This window comes from Anopheles darlingi, chromosome 2 (genome assembly GCF_943734745.1).
Source record: "Anopheles darlingi chromosome 2, idAnoDarlMG_H_01, whole genome shotgun sequence".
Taxonomy (NCBI): domain Eukaryota; kingdom Metazoa; phylum Arthropoda; class Insecta; order Diptera; family Culicidae; genus Anopheles; species Anopheles darlingi.
In genome coordinates, this window is record NC_064874.1 from 79714782 (window position 1) to 79733556 (window position 18775).

Genomic DNA, 18775 nt, shown 5'->3' on the forward strand with positions numbered 1-18775 from the left:
TGGATGGACGGAGTGATGGTGGTTTGTGTCTCTGGAGTCTCCAGTCTCCAGAGCGCGCTGCTGGAGTTGAGTTGACTGATTGGTAGCAAGTGGGGAGAGACCTCCCCCCCTGGAGGGGGCATGGTGGTGCGTGGGGTTGCGCCGGTTGCGAATAAAGAAATCTCAACACTCCTCTTGATTAAGTCAAATGCCAGATAGACCCCACACCACATCTGGTCTCTCGCCCTCCCCTCTCCTGTGCGAGCGGTCGTGGTCTTCTTTCGAGTGTTCGCGGCGTTTCGAGAAGTTTCGAGCACTGCCGGAGGTGCCGGAGTCCGGGGACTCTATGGGGGGGGCTTTTGGTGACGACGCTTCGCCACGGATACGCGGATACGTGGATTATGTGGATGGCGCGCGCCAGAGGAGAGTTCGAGGATCGTCCGGACGGTGCAAAAATTGTTCTGCAGCGTACTGTGTGTCGTTGTTGTTGCTGGCGTTGTGCTCGCAGGTTAGCAATTTATTTAATCATAGACTTCGAGCCACAACCGAATGGCGCGCAACAGACAACAAGACTAATATCGTTTGGGGGCCACTAATACACACATGTGCACACGTACATCAGAGAGATGAATCGAGATATGGGCTCGAGGGTAGGTAGGTAGCCATTGTTGTTGCGTCGTATTGGATCTCTCCTGTTTCATCTGTTGCAGAAAAGAAGCATTTCCATGCCAATTGCATTCAGGACAGAGCACCACTCCACCACCACCACCACTCCAAAAGATGACGACAGTTTTCCATCATCCGTTCATCTTAGAAGCCACAGAAATGGTGATGGCATGTTTTGGGCAGAAATGGTATTTGAAAGTTCCGCCCGCCTACTGCGATTGTCATTCCGGCGCAACAAACAACACTCAAGAAGGAGAAGATCCCTGTCATACTCAAGAGCAGGAAACAAACGGTGACAAGGGGGGAGATAATGGAGAAGTCCTATTATTACGCGCCTCCAACTTGCGGCTCAGATGAGGTCCTAAAGGACAACCGAATATGTATCACTCGGCATCATTCGGCACGACAATAGCTCCACAAACTACTCGCACAATGCAGTCTCTCATTCCTGTGTGCACAACAGCTGGATAAAGAAGAAATACAGCAGAAGCCCCGGTTCGCGTTCATACCAAGAGACACTAGAAGGCAAACCCGGGCCGGCCCAGGCGGGTCCAGGCAGAAGGCACAAACAACACAAATCGGCGACTTTCAAGGAAGTTCAAGTATCTTCACAGGCCCTACTGGGGTCTCTGTGAGTGTGTGTGTGTGTATGCTGTCGATCTGAATGAAAGGAATGTGCTGATCTTGCAAAAAAAAAACCGAAGGAACACGCACTCATACAGACACACGGACACGCGCGAACACTGTACACAGCACACGTCATTGCTCGGTAATGCTGCTGCTGCTGCGTTTCGAAACTAGGCCGCAGCCCCGCGTCGTTCGTACACATCCGCCACATGGAGGAGCATTGGTTGGCCGTGGCGTTTTTTGCAGCCCCAATACTATGCTATGCTGTGGGGAAGGGGGTCGTCCCAACACAACCGGCTGCTGTTTGGATGCACAACGCTCTCTTGCAATGCTGTGTTTCTCACTCGAACTCTCGTCGTGCTATAGCAGTGCCGACAGTGCTCCTTCACCCCGAAACAATACACTCTCCAACAACAACAGCAACAACAGCAACAACAACGGTCGTTGTCGTTGTGATCATCGTCGTCGTCGTCGTCGTCTCTCTGTCGTCGCTCGTCGGCGAAGGAAATATTTAAAACGTGGCAGAGCATTAATCAAACAACATACATATCGCGTCGCGTCGCGTCGTGGCCCATGATTCCCGTCCCCCCAAAAGTAGGGGACCGGATCGTTCGTCGTTGTCGTTGTCGTTGTGTCCATGTCGTTGTCACAGCGGCAGACGACGACGACGACGACGACGACAACAACCGGGGCGCACACACTACTCAGCTCAGCTGGTATACTCCCCTCGGCGGAGACATGCCCAGCAGGCGACAATAAGGGGGAGGGGGGAGGCACCCTCAATACACGACGAGCTCCAACGCACGTACGCAGTCACACAGCGCACGTTACGTGGTGTTGGTGTGCCGACGCAGACGCATACAGACACACACACACACATAGAGAGACACAAACAGATCCACACACTACTCGAAAGTCAACGTTGCAAGACACCAAGGCTGAATCGCTGCCACCACCACCTTTCCCTAAACATTCCTCCCCCCCCCCCTCTCCTCTACCCCTTCAACAACACCCTTTCCTTCCTTTTCTTCTCTTCTCATCTGCATCAACCCACAGAAGAAGAGCTCATGATGAGTGATGCTGTGATGAGAGCACGACGAGATGCTTCTCACCGTGCCCGTCGTGATCTCACTTTCTCACTTCGCCGCCACTTGGGCTCTCGCCAGCCAGCCCGCCCGCCCGCCAGCATAGGTGTGTGCGTCCACAACAAACCGAACACACAACGGAACGATGGCCAGCAACAACAACAACAGAATCGCAACAGTTACGTGGCATCATCTCCTCTGCTCTCTGGACGGCGTCGTCGTCGTCGTCGTCCGCGGTACCAACTCACACCAAAAGCCACTCGCGTCCGCCTCTATCCACCCCCATCTTCACCACCCTTCTCTCTCTCTCTCTCTTCCTTCTCCACGTCTTGCTAGCGCAAAATCTCAACACCACGGCGGCCACGAGCGGAGAAGTTTATTGAACTCTCTTCATCCACCGTCTTGGTACTTGTTGGCGTGGAGTTCGTCGTCGTCGTCGTCGTCGTCGTTGCCGTTGCGTTGCGGTGTTCCCCTATTCCCCCCCCCCCCCCCGCTTCTCTTTTTGCTCCTCTTCACGCTATCCCGCGGACAATCGCACTCCCTCTCTCTGTCTCTGTCTCTGTCTCTCTCTCTCTCTTTCCTTCTCTCTGTCTTTAACCCTTTCCAGTGGAGAGAAGTGGCTTTCAAGCTTTCGTTTCATACCAACGCAAGGGGTGGGGGGGGAGGGGAGCCGATACTTTGCGGCCTCCTTCCGTTGCTTATGCTCTCTTCCTTCTTCTTATGGTCGCTCCACAGCCAGCAAGCCAGCTAGCAGGGAGCAAACAACGAAAACTGCTGACCGACTTAAGCCGGGCTCGGCTGGACTGAGCTGCCGAGCTGGTTGGTTGGTTGGTTGGTTGGTTCACTGGTGGTGGTTTCGCGAAACTTTAAAACGCCAGCAAAATGTATGCCGTGAGAAGTGCCGATTTCTCGATGTTTTCGATAAATTGTTCGTTGTCCACAAGACAACAGAAACACACGAAGCGAATTATTAATGTCATTATGGTGGTCATTTGTTATACAATTACAAAGTGCGTGCGTGCGTGCGTGTGGAGCCACGCCAAGTGGTCAAAAAGCACGCAAAAGATGTTTCGCGAGAGGACGCCGATGCTCCGAAGCTCCTTAGATTTATGACCTCAAGTAACACGTACGTCGTCGTCCCCACACGTACCACCCCGCGTTTATGCGTGAGAAGCGAACGGTAGGAGCTGCTGCTGCTGCTACGTGGTACAAAAACAGCGAAAAAGAGAGACAGAGAGAGATAAAAATACAGGACAGCAGTAGGAGCAGCGTGGCAGAGCGCATTCCGCAATTGCTGGAGCCAACCGACCGACCAGCACTAAACAAATAGATCGCGAACTCGAACACACACTGCGCGAACGGAGGGGAAGTGCATAGAGGCCACCGCCACCACCGCCACAGGCTGGAATGCCCTGGCTGGAAGAAGAAGTCATCGTAAGCTCCACCAACCGATGGGGGGCCCAGAGCCCGAACATAAAAGTCAACCTCGGGTGGCGGTTGGTTGGGTGGGGGCGGCCAACACAACACAACACAACCGCACACTCGCGCGATGATCGCGAACCTGCAGCCCGCACACACATCTACACTGCACACTGCGACTGCGCGTCCGACTTCCCCAATACAACTGCAACACCAGGGAAGGAGGGGGGAAGGTGTTCGAGGGGAGGAGGAGGATAGCGCCGCAGATGCGCCGCATTTTGTCGACGCTGGCATCTCACACTTATGGAGGGAGGTTGTCAATGAATCATTTTGCCAACTCGATCTACACGACGCTCCACGATCGATCGATCGCTGGCGAAGAGGGGAAGCAACGATCCGGTGGAGGGCTCGAAAGGGCTCCACATAATCCACTATTCATGGTTAAAGACACTTCTAGGTAGGTGCGTAGTTGAACCACAAATCTTCTTAGTCTGTCTTATCGGAGGAAGTCTTTCCAGAAACCAAAGACAGAAGCTTGATACACTATTGACACCGAGACCGAGAAGGCGACGGAAATCAATCGCCCCCGGGGCGAGAGGAGGAGGAGTTTGGGGCTTATCTCTATGTGTGTGGCGTGTGCCTTCTTCCCTTCAGCAGCTGCCTCAGCCAGCGGTACGATGATCGCGATGATCGTAGCACACTTTCGAGGCGCCGCCGGAATCGAAAAACAAAAAATGCTGCCACGAATGCGGAATTTTTGGATGGATCGCGAGAGGTTTGCGCGTCGTGTGTGTTTGTGCGTCGTGTGCTCCCTCCTTCTCCTTCCCCTTTCACCCGCGATCATGATGATGATGATGATGATGATAGGCACCACTCTCCACCATCAAACCATCAAACAAAGCAGCGAGAAGAGTGAGATCTATCCCCTCCCCCAAAAACCGGGGGATGGCGATCCATTTTGGATCCCTCAGAGCGGCGTGTGTGTGTGTGTGTGTGTAGCGGTTGTTGGACCGGTTACGAGGCGTCGTCTGGCACTGGAATTTTGCACCGTACAGGACACACACAGACACACACACACCGTGATCGCGATTCGCGCGATCTAATCGAGCGATCGACGGACGAGGGATTCAGTGAAATCTCGCAACATAAACAAACAAGAGAAGACCCTTGATGGTGGCCTTTTCGTTGGAGGGTGGGGATTTCCAGGGCTTCTACTGGCACTGGGACGACGGGTCGATGTAAACAGATCATCAACCACATCCGTCGTCATCGAGATCGACAGGCGGCCGCCCCCCAAATGACTCATGGGCCACGTACGTGGGATGTGATTAGTCAAAGACGCCTGGGGAGGACGAAGAACGCATTCAGTGATAGTGGAATGGCCGCGCAGAAGAGAGAGAGAGAGAGAGCCGCAAACTTGCTGACCGTGGCGCAAACATTCCGTTTTAAACGCTCCAACGCCTTCCGTGGACCGAAATATTGAATTCCGCCCGGCTTTTTGCGGGATAATCGAATTGACTCGAGCACCGTTACGCACCCGGGGAAGGAGTTTTGTGAAAAAGAAGACGAAGAGAATCAGACAGCAAACCACCAGCACCACCTCCATCTGCCTCCGTCTGTTCTAATCCCGTATTCGGGAACGGGCTAATGGATGCAGCGAAAATGAAAGCTACTTGACCTCAGGCCGATCACCGATATATACCGCACTCCCACAGGCCCACAGGAGGGAGTGGCCAGTGCGATCGAGCCCCCTAGTGATCTACATTTCCAAGCACCCTCCCAGATGGGAATCGTGTAGATGAAGACCGAAACCAACCACCACCAGAGTAATTATTGCAATTATCCGTCGTTCACTTCGCCGGGTCCGCTGTTTTCCCGGTCCGTGGTCCGTGGTTCTCATGGCCAGGGCCGGGCGCCATACTACGTCCGCCCGGGTAGTGGGGGGATCAGTAATTCACAAAGCAGCCAAACAACAACAACAACAACAACAAAACAACACACATTAAGAACCGCAACCACCCTGGCGTGGATACGGATATGCACCTTGGTCTGCTTCGCTTTCTTCTTCTGCTTATTCTTCGTTGGCGCCGCGGCGACGAACGAAGGGGTTCTCGGCGGCGGTGCCAATTGGTGGTACAAAGCATCAATGGAACACACAGCACAACACAACACGACAACGGCAATGGACACTTGGCTGCCATTTTCGAAGATGCTTTGTCGCTTGGACTGCAACCCTCACCCCACCTTGAACATCAACTATCTGCCGTCTGTGGCTGTGGAATACGATTTCGAAATCCTATGTGCAGCACCGAAAGAGAGAGAGCGAGAGAGAGAGATGACGAGAAGAAAAAAGTGACGGGAAGAGGGAAACGGGAATTATGGAAAGAAAGAAAAAAATGGCTGTACTCATCGCAGCATAACCGAAGTAGGCGCTGCTGCTGCTAACTACTACTAGATGGGGAGAGCCTAGCAGAAGAAGAAAAAGATGAAGAAGTAGGTCTAGTAGTAGTAGGCCCCTGCTGCTGCTGCTGCTGCCGACTAGTGGCCGACATATAGAGCCGAGGAGAGGGAGGCAGCAACATAAACCACAAAAAGCAGGCACCGACTGACTGACTGACTGACTGCTGCACTCACGGACGGACGCACGGACACACACGTACGCACACAGAGACCCACAACCACATACACGCATGCATTCCCACTGCGCTTCCCACTTTTCCCACTTTTCCGCTTCTGTTGCCCCCTATGTCCACCCCTTCTTTCTCCTATCCCGGATCACGGCTGCTGCACTCCGTCTCTCTCTCTTTCTGTCGGATGCTGTCTGCCGGAATGCTGCTGGCTGACTTTTTCGGGGGTTTTATTATTCGGGCACACTTTTTATTCACTCTCACTTCGCTCTGCCCTCTCTCTCTCTTTCTGTTGCACCCTCCAGTGTTCGTTCTCTCGTTCTTACTCTTGCATTCTCTTCATGACCAAAGAAAGGCCAAATGCCGGGAATGCACCAACCATGCAGGCCACGACGCGCGTGTGTGTGTGTTTGTGTGTATGCACAAGTGTCGAATCCACTGGCAGGAAGGAAGGTGCTGCTAGCGACAGAAGACAGAACACAACAGAAGAAGACACGTTTCGGCGGCATTTGTTACTCCGATCACACGACGCACACGTCACACAGACCGACAGACCGACAGATAGACCGATAGACAGACGGACAGACGGTTCTTCTCTCGGATTCTGGGCCGCTCGGCAGGACACCAACAAACCAACAGCACGGATTCCTCAGTTTAAAGAGAAAATTGACGCTGCGCCCACCCACCCGGGGAACTCCGGGCCCGTTTACGCGTGTACGTTTGTGTGCGTGTGTGTGCGCGTGTGTTCGAGTGCGTAGCAGTGTTAAAAGAAAGGCAGAGAATGGAGTGGAAAACAGAAAGAAGGTAAAAAGCGGGAGAGAGAAAGGAATGGAAAAACTGCAAACTCTTTTCCATGCCACGACGAGACACCCCCCTTCCCCGGGCCGGTGGGTGGTTGGGTGGGATGTGCTGCAGTGCAGCAGCACCACCTACCACCCCCGGCCGGCCAGCTCTACACACCAGCGCGCGCCAGCTCTACACTACCAAGAAGACGGACCCCGCACGATCGATTCTCACGCCGCGTTTTTCTCCCTCTCTATATCGCGCGCGGTACGGCGGCCAAAGTAGCACTGATCGCGAACCTGAAGCTGCGATCGTCGTCGACGTAGGCCGCAGCAGCCAACACTCTCTGTCACGACCGAGCGAACGAAAGATTATTCGAGTAACGAACGCCACACCACACTACACTACTCTGCGCTGCTCTACTACACTAAACCAGGAGCCCCCAGCAGCAGCAGCAGCAGCAGCATCATGCTGCGGATCGCATTCAAATAGTGAAACCACTACCACCACCAACACTACCAACAACTACCAGGGCGCGCTCTGTGCGCTGTCGCCACTATACTGTAGTCGCCCTCTCTCGGGGTTCGGTTAGTTGGTAGAGTTTGAGGGGCGCCGGAAAGTGCGGAAAGAGGAGGCTAGTGGACGCGAAAAGACGGTGACTCCATCCGCGGAGCGGCACATCGAAATCGCGGCTCGACGACGACAACGGCGACGACGGCGACGACGACTCAACGATAAACGGATGATGATGATGATGATGATGATGGCGATGGCGATGGCGACGGCGAGATGAGCGCGACTATCTCACGATATCTTTCGTGCTCTCTTCGCTGGCGTGGCTTCACGTTACTTAGTAACCGTGCCGCGTTGGCTATAACGCTAGAGGTTCGTGACGCCGTTTTTTTTTTTTTGATGGCGATCGCGATGAGTTCGAAACCGTGTCACACTGCGCCACGGCGGATGATCCCGGATCTGCTAGCGCCACCGTGATCACCACACATTGCACCACACGTTACACCCCACACGCTTCACTTACTCGTTTTACGTGCACGTACGCACGCACGCACGCTATTCTCGCTATTCAAATTCAAACAGTTTCTGGTTCAATTCACGGATTCACGGATTCACGACACTACTACTACTCGCTCTCTCTTTCTCTCTTTCTCTCAGCTCAGACGGATCACCACGAATCGTATAAAGCAACGAACGAACGAACGACGACGAAAACGGGGCTCTGCTGCACTGACCGCGTCCGCTATCCTACGCATCTTTCCGGGAACTGGCGGTGAGAGCGAGGAGAACGCGAAATGAAAGTAACCAGCCGCCTTGCCAGGCCAGCCAGGCCAGACCAGACCAGACCAGCCCAGAGATGGATTTCTGTCCGTGTGTTCGTGCGTTGTAGGAGCGTGCGCCCGCGCACACACAGAACACGTTGCGTGTGAGTGCTTCTCCATTGAGAGTGCAGTCCTCTGCTTTCCCAAAAGGCACAACACGCCACACACCAGACCAGAGAGCATTATACATACACACACACACACTCTCTGGCACCGCAATGTTCAAAAGTCATCATCCCACCCATCGGAGCGGCGAGAGCTCTATGCTGTGGCCACGACGTCGTCGCCGTCGCCGCTATGCTCTGGCCGCTTAAGCCTCTCTCTCTCGATCGTCAGGGAGAGCGCGAGAGCGCGAGAGGATCGAGGGAGAGATTTTTGCGTGCTGCGAGCCGAGACGACGAAAAAATGAGACGCGGAACCACCACCGCCGTCGCCGCTGCTGCGTCGAAGAGGGATCCGGATTCGTCATGGACACGTAGCCAGATAATGTGGACCAACAATATACCGGATTCGAACGTTGTATGGGGTGGAGGGTGTGTGTGTGTGCGCGCGCGGAAGGGACAGGCAGCAGCAACAACGGACGCAGCGCATCGCATCGCATCGCATGCGGGCGCAGAAGAAGAAGGGTGAGTGTCCGTCCTGCGCACGCACGCATACACACACGCGCACGACACGGGCACTCAGCGCATAAAACCGTGCGCGCATCGCGCATAAGAAGCTTATGTAGGGAGGGCCGCTGGCCGCCAGCGCCAGCTAGGCAGATCCACAGACCCACAGACCCACGGCGAGGCCCACACGAACACCCTCTTAAGCCTATGTGGCTTAAACGCAGAAGAGAGAGAGGAGAGAACGAGCGAACGAAAGGGACCGAATTCCTAGGGATTGTTTGAAGCAAACAAAAAAAAAAGGTCAAACGGGCCCCCGGAGTGACCAAGATGGCATTAACTGTAAGGGAAAGATGAATGAATGACGTAGCGTCTCCCCGGGCTCGGGCGTATTGGTGAAGGAATGCGCGTGTGCCCTAGGATATCGGACCCTAGATAGCTCTTCCTCCCTTCTTTACGACACTCCGCTCCATACTTTCATCGGCAGCATCGGAAGCGCTCAAAGCTCAGCTCAAGCGAGTTCATGGCGAAGCTGCGATCCGCCTTTCAATGGCAGGAAGCAGCGGAACGGAATGCCGGAATGATTAGTCGATCCACCCCTTCATTCGACGTTACGGACGTATTCTATCAACGAATCAATGAATTTCGCAATCTCGAGAATCGACTATAAGACCACAAGATGGAAGGTGAACCAGCTGCAGCCGATCTACACCCGTTCAGCCACCTGAAACAGGGTCCATTACATCACACTGGCACAGACCACACAGTAGCAGCAGCAGCACCAGGAGCTCCTTCGGCGTGCAAAAGGCTTGACCACTTCTCGGCATTGGGCTGCTTGTCTGCCTGCCTGGTCAACGCACACGACGACGCCAATGACGACGACGACGACGCCGACGACAGGGGCTAGTGGACTAATTGACTCGAACTCAATTAGACAGAATAATCACTTATGACCGGCGTGCGCTCGCGCACTCGTGCACACACGCACACACATTTGGAGCGGCGCACGACCAACCGACCGACCATCGTGGCGCACGCAGTTGAAAGTACGACCGATCGAAGGCGCACACATCACATTGTTGGCGCTAGTGTGCGCTAGAGCAAGTCCCCGGCTCTCGATCGTTGTGTTGGTGTTGTGTCTCGTGCGCTGCACCAGGCGCACTCGCAACATGATCGGTCGGTCGGTTGGTTTGGTGCACCACCAACACCCCACCATGATGTCAGCGCCACCCATTGTAGTCTGCATTCCAGCGCAATGAATCGTCCAGCCAACCAACCAACCAATATTGATTATTGGTTGCGGACGTCAACAGTGACTGATCACCGGGCGCGGCGCTTAAGAGGCCCCTGCGGTCCTTGGAAGGTCAATTTCTGCCGCAGTGAGGACATTCCGAAAAGGTGTTCTGAAAACTTTAATTTTTTTCCATACCCATTAAAAGAAAAACAACCTCTATGGTGACCACACCACTTGTGCAACGTGCAGACGACGACGACGACGACGACACCGAGTTGCTTCATTTGTTCCTTGTTCTCTGCTGCTGCAGTACATCCAGACTTGGGGGAGAGTGGGGCCGTTTAAAGGGAAGGGAAAACACACTCCAACAAAGACCAATTGACCACACACACCGTCGGTGTGGTACATGGTGTGTTGTGTGTGCGAGCGCGTGTTCTGGCTGCATGAACTCATCCCAAGAAGTTTGCCAACAACTAACCGGAGCCAGCCAGCAAGCGGCCGGCAACTATCACTCTCACTCTGCTGCTGCTGCTGCTGCTGCTGGGACCCGACCCGGGGGTCTAATCTGCACCGCATTCCAGCTCCACAGCACCACCATTCACCAGCGCACACACCAGTGTCCAGTGTCCAGTGCCAGTGTCTTACATTGTAAACTGCAGTTTGACGGTCTCCTTCTCTTGTGCCCGGGTGCGGACGTGAAGGGCTATGTAGCGCGAGCGCTCGTCGTTGTCGTCGTCATCGTCGTCGTCGCCGTCGTCTTGGTAAGTTTGTGTTCGCGATCGAGACTGTTCTCCGCCATCGCCAGAATGGTCGAGTTAATGTTTTATTATCACCAACAAGCCCTCCCTCCGCGGTGGACAGAGGCGCATGTACGACCGCCAGCGTCAGCATCCGAGGAAATGATGCTTGCTGCTCGCGCACTCTTTTATCACCAGCAGGTCATACCCCAGCCCAATACCAGCGCTGTGCACAGAGGATGCATTAAAAACGTACAACGACAACGACGACGACGACGACGACGACGAGTCATCCGTAATCCGCTGGAAGAGAGGCGGACTGAAGCAACATCCAACAGCCCCAACGAATGACATTCTCAGAAGCCACTGCTGCTGCTGCTGCTGCTGCTGCTCACTTCGAGAGCAAAACGTTCGCATTTCGATACATTAACTATCGCTTCTATAAAATGTGTACATTTAAGTGTGCAATTCCGCACACCGCGCGAGTTGGCGCTCGAAGGGTTGTGGTGGCCGGGAACCACCGGAACGCCAATGCACGAGCTGCATTCGTGCACAATTATCCGTGTGTCCTTGAGGGCGGAGACAACTATGTTGCCTCTGCTGCGCGCAAACAACGAGGGATCCGGTTGCAAACAAGCGACCCCATCCAACGGGAAGGGTGGTATCCAACGGGGATGAGGACCAGGACCAGGACGACGCGGTGCTGCACGTCGGTTGTCGCATTCGAAGGATTCCGATGCATTCGCCCGCCAAGTAATTGTATCGGAAGTAAACAAGCAGACGGGGAAACGGTAAGGCAAAATGTAAAAAGCAAAAAAAATAATAATTGAATTCGAAATGAGGTTAAGAAGGTGCACCAGAGGGTGGAGAGGGTGGACCTCATTTCTTCCTCCTCCTCGTAGCATCGCGCGCGACAGTGACGGTGACACTTCTTTTGCCCCCAAGTAGCGCAGGGTCCTTCTTCAACCGACCCGGCTGGTGGCTGACAACAACAGAGAGAGAGCTACAAGAGCCGACCGGCGATAATGGAGGCATGAACAGGAACTGTTATGAGCCCACTGCGAGGGATTACTGTTTCGAGAGACGTCGGTACGATGGTTTGCCGGGGTTTACCGAGGAGAGCGAGGGCGAGGGCAGGAGGTTACTCAAAATAAACTTGTCAACGAGACAATATTCGAATTTGTTCAGCGTTGTTTTCATGTACTTTACCTCGCAGCTCTCTCTCCTTCTCTTTATAACTTCAGCTCTCCGGTGGTGTTGAAAGGTGAAGGATGCTGCATGCTGCAAAACAGCATAAGATAAGGCACAAGCGGTCTGGTCTGGGAACGACCGTAACATATACATCGCAGCGTGACAACCGAACATTATCGGTGTCCTGAGGCCCAAAATCCCACCCATTGAGGAACCCATTGCACGCGTATCAAATGGCAGGGCAAGGCGCAAGAAGGCGAACATGGCCAGATGGTGGCCCAGCGATGGCACACACCCGAGCCAAACCCGGGCCATTATCAAGGTTTTTGTGGGTCGTTTAACGGCAAAAGGGGGCGACCATCAAAACCCAGGAGATCTGGAAACGGGGTGCGGTACGCACGAGGCGCGAGGTTGACGTTTCAATATTTGGAACAAATCAGCTGACATGGCGACAAGGGGTGGGTGTATTGTAAGGAGATGTACTTACCTTGTTTCTCAATTCTCCCAGGAAGTATATCTACTTCCCACACAATCTCTTTTTTTCATGTCGCATCGTTTAAAGGTCATCCATCACGTACAGTGCATGGAGGTAATGTTGTGCCCTTCGACATAACAAGAATGCATAATGTTAAATACGTTAGACGTGTTTTAAACATCGCACAATGAATATAAAATCAACTTATGCCTCGCAAGAGTGTATGATTTTGTCTATACAGCGCTGCAGAATCCCACAGGATACCCCCCATATCCTACCGTAATGCAACTGCAACTTTACAAAACATGAAATGCTTATTGCAAACTATCGCCACACAATGCCACAATAGACGAGGCAGGAATGGAACTCGTTAGGATAGAATTGCAATCTTCCTCCACAATACTGTGCAGAAGACAAAAATCTGGTTTCTTATAACGAACGGAGCACAATGGCATACTGGTATTGATTCTTAAGGTGAGTCTGAACGAAGACTCGCCAGAGTAGCATTTTCAACTTTTCCCATAAGCTCCGTTCGCATCAACCATCCGGTGATGGTGGCGCATCTCATCACCGGGACAAGCAATATGGACGTGTACACTCGCGCGCGCGCGCGCCCGCCATGTACCAGCAAAGAGGGAACGGAGCAAGAGATAGTCTTAAGAACATTACGAGCGAAAGTTCGTGACATGGAAACATAATATTTTGATGGGTCCATTTCCCCTGGTGCCCCAACCACCACCACCCCGATAGGGAGAGGAGACCAATGCACGCCGCCGGTGGTGTCGAGATCAATTTTCATCCAAGTCCCATCGAAGAACCACAGGATCCAAGGGGTCCACAAGGTGTATCGATAAAACGGTATAAACCGCGATGATGCACAGCATCCATCTTTAATACCGTTTCTGGGAATTACGCTGGTGCTGCTGGAACCGGCGTTGTGAGAGCATTACGGGTTTTAAAAAGGAATCGAATGCGATTGTCATTTTGATAACGACATTATTACAGAAATCGCCAAACCAAATTCTACAGTTTACACCATCAGGGACGAAGATGTTCAAACATGATGTTCTCAATATTTTCTATACTCTCATGGTGCTTCATGAACCCTGCACCGCGCCAGAACCACATCTTGGCAGCTCCAGCAGGTCCGTCCAGGGACAATGCCCTTTATTTGCCATCCAGCGCGGCAAGAAAACAATTATTTTTTACGAGTTCTTCGCTTGTTCTGCTGCACACGCGAGAACTCTCTTCAGGCGCTCTGCTGCGTTCTAGGGCGGAGGGCGCGGAGTGTTGCAGTGCAGGAAAATGTTCGCCCCACCAAAAACCCACCCCGACTGCAACAGGCTCCTCATCCGTATGGCAGAAAAATGCATCAAAACCGTTTTCGTCAGCGACGCCGTCGTCGTCGTCGTCTTCAACGTTGAATCGTGGGTACAACGCAGAGGCGCCTTCTCTTCATTGTTTCGTTTCGCACACTGACTGGGAAGGAGAAGGCAACAGCTACGGACGTTGCTGCCGCTTCGAGGGACATCAGCGCAGGTCCGGCCGGACACAAGCCGGACAGCGATGAAGCCGGCGGGAAGCCATTTGAAGGCGGAAAAGCTTAACTGACCCATGATGCGATTGCGACGCACATTTGCCATTCGCATCCATAAACCGAGACCATAAATGCGAGTATGCACTGCTGGAGTTTGCATAGCTGCTGCATGCGATGCATATTTTGATTTTAAGCCCTCACGTCTCAGTCTCTGGCGGCAACCTTGGCAAGTGGTGGGAATGCGCTGTTCCAACATTCAAGGCCACTTCCGTGACCATCGTTTCCGCGACACGGGAAGCGTCGTCGTCGTCGTCGACGTCATCTTCTTTCGCGTCGCGACACTTGTCTCCGATGGTACGAGAATCATAATGTGCCTTCCGTAAATGGGAATTGACACCCCGACACCGCACGTTCCGCACTTAGGAGACACTTTCTCCCATCTTCCACCGCGTCGTGACCGCGCATGTCACACGCTTGACGAACGCTTCCATCCAAATGAAGGAAATGTTTAATAGAAACACATTGTAAAGCATCGCGCGGCCAGCGGCTAGAAACAGTATCGCTGCCTCTCGTCGGTCCCAATATAGGGGACGGACGCGCGCGCCCGCGAAGCGATACATGATCGGCGTAATTTATCTTCCTTAACGAGATGGAAACATGTTCACGCGTCGGTCGGTACGGAGCGCATCATCACTCTCAATGCCGATCGATTGCAATACATGCAGAGAGAAAGAGCCAAAGAGAGAGAGAGAGAGAGAGAGAGAGAGAGAGAGGGAAGGTGATGTATCCGCGTTCCGTCCACTTGTCGGGATGATTCCACAGATGCCTGCAAAACAGCCGGCCGGCGGAGGGGCAACGATTTGAATAGAAACCGAAGGTCAAATTCATTACGATTTTAGTTCAACAAATTAAACCCCAGGCGGCCCAGCAACCGCACCGCCGGATACATCCATGCCCGTCGCCACGTGTTCCCACCCCCCCCCCCCCCCACCCCCCCATCGCTTCTTGGCATGTCGTGTCGATGGGCTGTCGATAACCGAACCGAACCGGACCGACCGCTCGTCCGTCGCAGCGAGCATCAATTTATCATACACTCACTCACTCACTCACTCGGTCCCGATGTTCTTGTGGACGTTGTGATGATAACGTGGTGGCTCTCGGTGGTCGTCGTTATCGGAACAACAACCAGTCCACCGCGCCGCCCGCCCGCCAGCCACCGCCCCGATAGGCGGATGTGACGCAAGTCCGACAGAGCGCCGGACCGAACCCCGGCGATGCAGTTATCAGCAGTTAATACGCCATCAAAGCGTGAAATGGTGTGTTTATGGCCGGCTGGTCTGCTGGCGAACGAGCGGCTTTGTACAACATGGTGCATGATATCTACGATAGTCCCTACCGTGTGGCCAGCCGGTTGGCTGACCGGCCGGCTTAGCGCGAAGAGCCGTATCCAGCGTGTACTTCAAGCCGTTATCGGTCAGGCCTATCAACCGATGACGTCGTCGTCATGCCGTCTGTCGCGAATCCACCATCCCAGACGAACGGTTGGCCAGGGGACTCACTCGCTGTGTGATGAAAGCGAAAGAAAGCGTTTTCACCTTCTGCTCGTCGACGATCCGCGGTTCGATTTGGGGTAGGGAGTGTTCTGAAGCTCCGGAATGACGCACGCAAATTCGTTGACTCATGGGAAATGGGCTGCATTAATAGCTGGTGCGCTCTAAGCTAAGCTTTCCCATTCAAATGAGATGAAGGCGTCTCTTCACGCTCTAAGCGTTATTCCGGCGACGGGATGGTCCGGACGAGTGCGAGACGGATTTACACAAATTTGTTGTTTTTTTTCTTCTATTATTTGCAATTCACCGCAAACCACCATCTCCCGACGGTTGCACCACCAGATCATGCTAAGGTCAAATGAATACTCCGATAAAAGCGTAGATTCGAGTCTTTCCAGGTCCCGGTGGTCCGGCGTTGCTGGTCAGCTCCCTCTCGTCCCGTGGGCTTGAATAGACAAACAACGGACCGGACCGGACCGAAATGCGTCATTTGAAAATCAAATTCCAGGATCAACCACCGCCCCCGGATCAGGTGGCAAGGCAGGGTGAGTGAGAGAGAGAGAGAGAGAGATGATCAAAAAGGTTGTTTTAAATATTTCACCCCCTCCACCCCAAAACACGCCGACCTGGGTGGGTGGTTCTGTAGGTGCTTAATTCCGCTTTATCATTCAGGTCCGCAAAATTCAGGGTCTCCAATCAACACACCCAGGCCACAGAGACCAGCAGGGAATTAATCGCATAAAGTTCTCGCCAGTCTACCATCGCCAATACACCGTCATCATCATCATCATCATCATCATCAGGTGGCCCTCAATATCCGTGTCCGAGGCACGTGTTTTTGCTAACGCAAAGCTACGAAGTACAACGACCTGCTGCTACTAGCGACCAGCGGAAACCTTATTCTGGCTGATTTGCTTACTGGCTGCCCCTTCAACAAACGGAGATCATTATTAATCACCTCCAGCGAGCGGTGACCGGCCGGGCGGAGTCTTAGGTCTCGACGGTTAATGCAAATTGTCATCAAACCGAATTGTGTTCCGATAAAATCCCCAGCTGCTATCACCCACCCGTTTCCACCTTTGCTTATCCGAGTGCCGACGTTGTTTGGCTTTGGTCTAGCGCGGAATGACTAACTGACCGAACGGGAACGGGAACGAAACGGAACTAAACCCCATAAGATAATCAGGACCATTCGTGTGTGCGTGTGTGTGTGAGTGAGAGAGAGTGTACTTGGTCGGCTTTATGGTATTAGGTGTTCCCGGTTGGAAACAGATAGCTTGTGGGGTGCACTTACCTGAAATCGTTTCGCGATTGCCCGCAATCTGGAAGGTGACGGAAACGCCTGGCCGGACGTGAAACAGGACCACGTGCTCCGATGGTGTATGAGCTGGACAGTAAGGGCGCCTCTGCAGCTCGAATCCTGGCCCGAAGTGGAACACCGGCTCTACGACGGGCCACGCAGCAGCCGCAGCCGCAGCCGCAGCAGCAGCGGCAGCCGTTGCGTTGTGTGCTGTCGTTACGGTTCCACCGGGTGCTAGGGCCTGTGCCTGAGCTGCTTGTGCTGCTTGTGCCGGTCCCGGCATCCCGTTGATGAGCTGGTGATGATGGTGATGGTGGATGTGATGGAGCGATTGGATGCGCTGATGTTGCAACGTCGCGCCGGTCGCCTTCATACCGGCCGCAACGGCTCCAGTCGGAGTCAGCGTGAGGATTTGCGGTTGCTGCTGCTGCTGCTGCTGCGCTTGTCCACCACCGACCACCGTTGTCGAGCCACTAGCGACGACGGCGGCGGCGGCCGTCGCTGCCGACGTGGCACAGCTGCTGAGCACATTACGGGCGGTCGGTGCGACCACGGCGATCGCCGCACTGGTGGCCGTTTTCGTGACCAGCAGGCCCCCGCCAGCGGCACCGGTCCCTCCTCCCGGTGGTCCCTCACCGCTCATCTGTGCCGCTGCACTCCGGCGATGCTGTTTCTTCACCGTGACGGCGCTCACGTTGCTCACGATCGGGTAGTAGGCCGTGGTCGTGGTGCCCGCCAGTGGTGGTGGGTAGCTGAACAGTGGCTGTGGCTGTGGCGGTGGCGGCTGTTGCTGCGGATGCTGCTGCTGGTGCTGCTGCTGCGGCTGAGGCTGAGGCGGCTGGTGCGTATGGTGGTGGATCAGCACCGGCTGCGCCTGCGAGCCCACCGTGACCGGCTGATGGATGATCTCCTTCGGGCACTGTGCCTTCTGCTGCTGCTGCTGCTGCTGCTGCTGCTGCTGCCGTGAAGCGGTCGACAATACAGGTGCCTTTACCATCGAAAATCGGGTTTTGCGGATGGCACCTGCTCTACCGTCTCTCTCCGTGATTTCGTCGGTTCTGTTAGCCCGCGTGCTCGAGGAAAAAGATGTACAACGATGCCCTCGGGAACCACTACGCGCGGCGTCCTCTTAAACAGTAGTGGAAAGGAGGCAGAAACGCGACCGCAGTTGACACGATACTGGCCGGGCGGCCCGCTAGCCCAAACGCGCGTTGTGTGCCGCGATACCGCGATCGTCCTACGGGGGAGAGGGAACGCGCACAAACACTTACACAACAGGACGACACGCACCCTGTCTCTCTCTCTCACTCGCTCGCTCGCTCTCTCTAGCTCGCTAGTGATTGTCTAATTACGCGCGATCCGCTGGATGTGTTGGAGGTGGAGAGGCAGTCTGGAGTAGTAAGCACCACCCAGCACTGGAGATAGCGCCGATACTCCCCGTGTCAACCTGTGTCGTGCGATGTCCACCGCCTACGCCAATTCGTCGTCGTCGTCGTCGTGGTTCCACTTACACCGCCCGGTTGGATACCACCAAACGCAGAATACAGCACAGTAGGCGGCGGTGCTGCGACGAATGCGTTGTTACACGGTTTGCCGCTACCGGATGACCGGGTTGGTGATGACAGC

At 54.2% G+C, this 18775-nt stretch overlaps 1 protein-coding gene across 5 annotated transcripts in view; it reads right to left on the reverse strand.

Moving 5' to 3' along the window:
- LOC125960021 (fibronectin type-III domain-containing protein 3A) overlaps positions 1–18775 on the reverse strand; it is a 48153-nt gene that overhangs the window by 25344 nt on the left and 4034 nt on the right. For 3 of the 5 annotated variants that reach the window (XM_049693117.1, XM_049693118.1, XM_049693116.1), the window contains one exon: positions 17144–18775. This exon is cut by the window's right edge. In XM_049693117.1, coding sequence (XP_049549074.1) covers positions 17144–18146 — 1003 coding nt within the window. In that variant the 5' untranslated portion in view covers positions 18147–18775. Of the gene's footprint in view, positions 1–7363; positions 8165–8222; positions 8518–17143 lie in introns of those variants that run through there. The other 2 variants (XM_049693119.1, XM_049693120.1) reach the window with 2 other exon arrangements.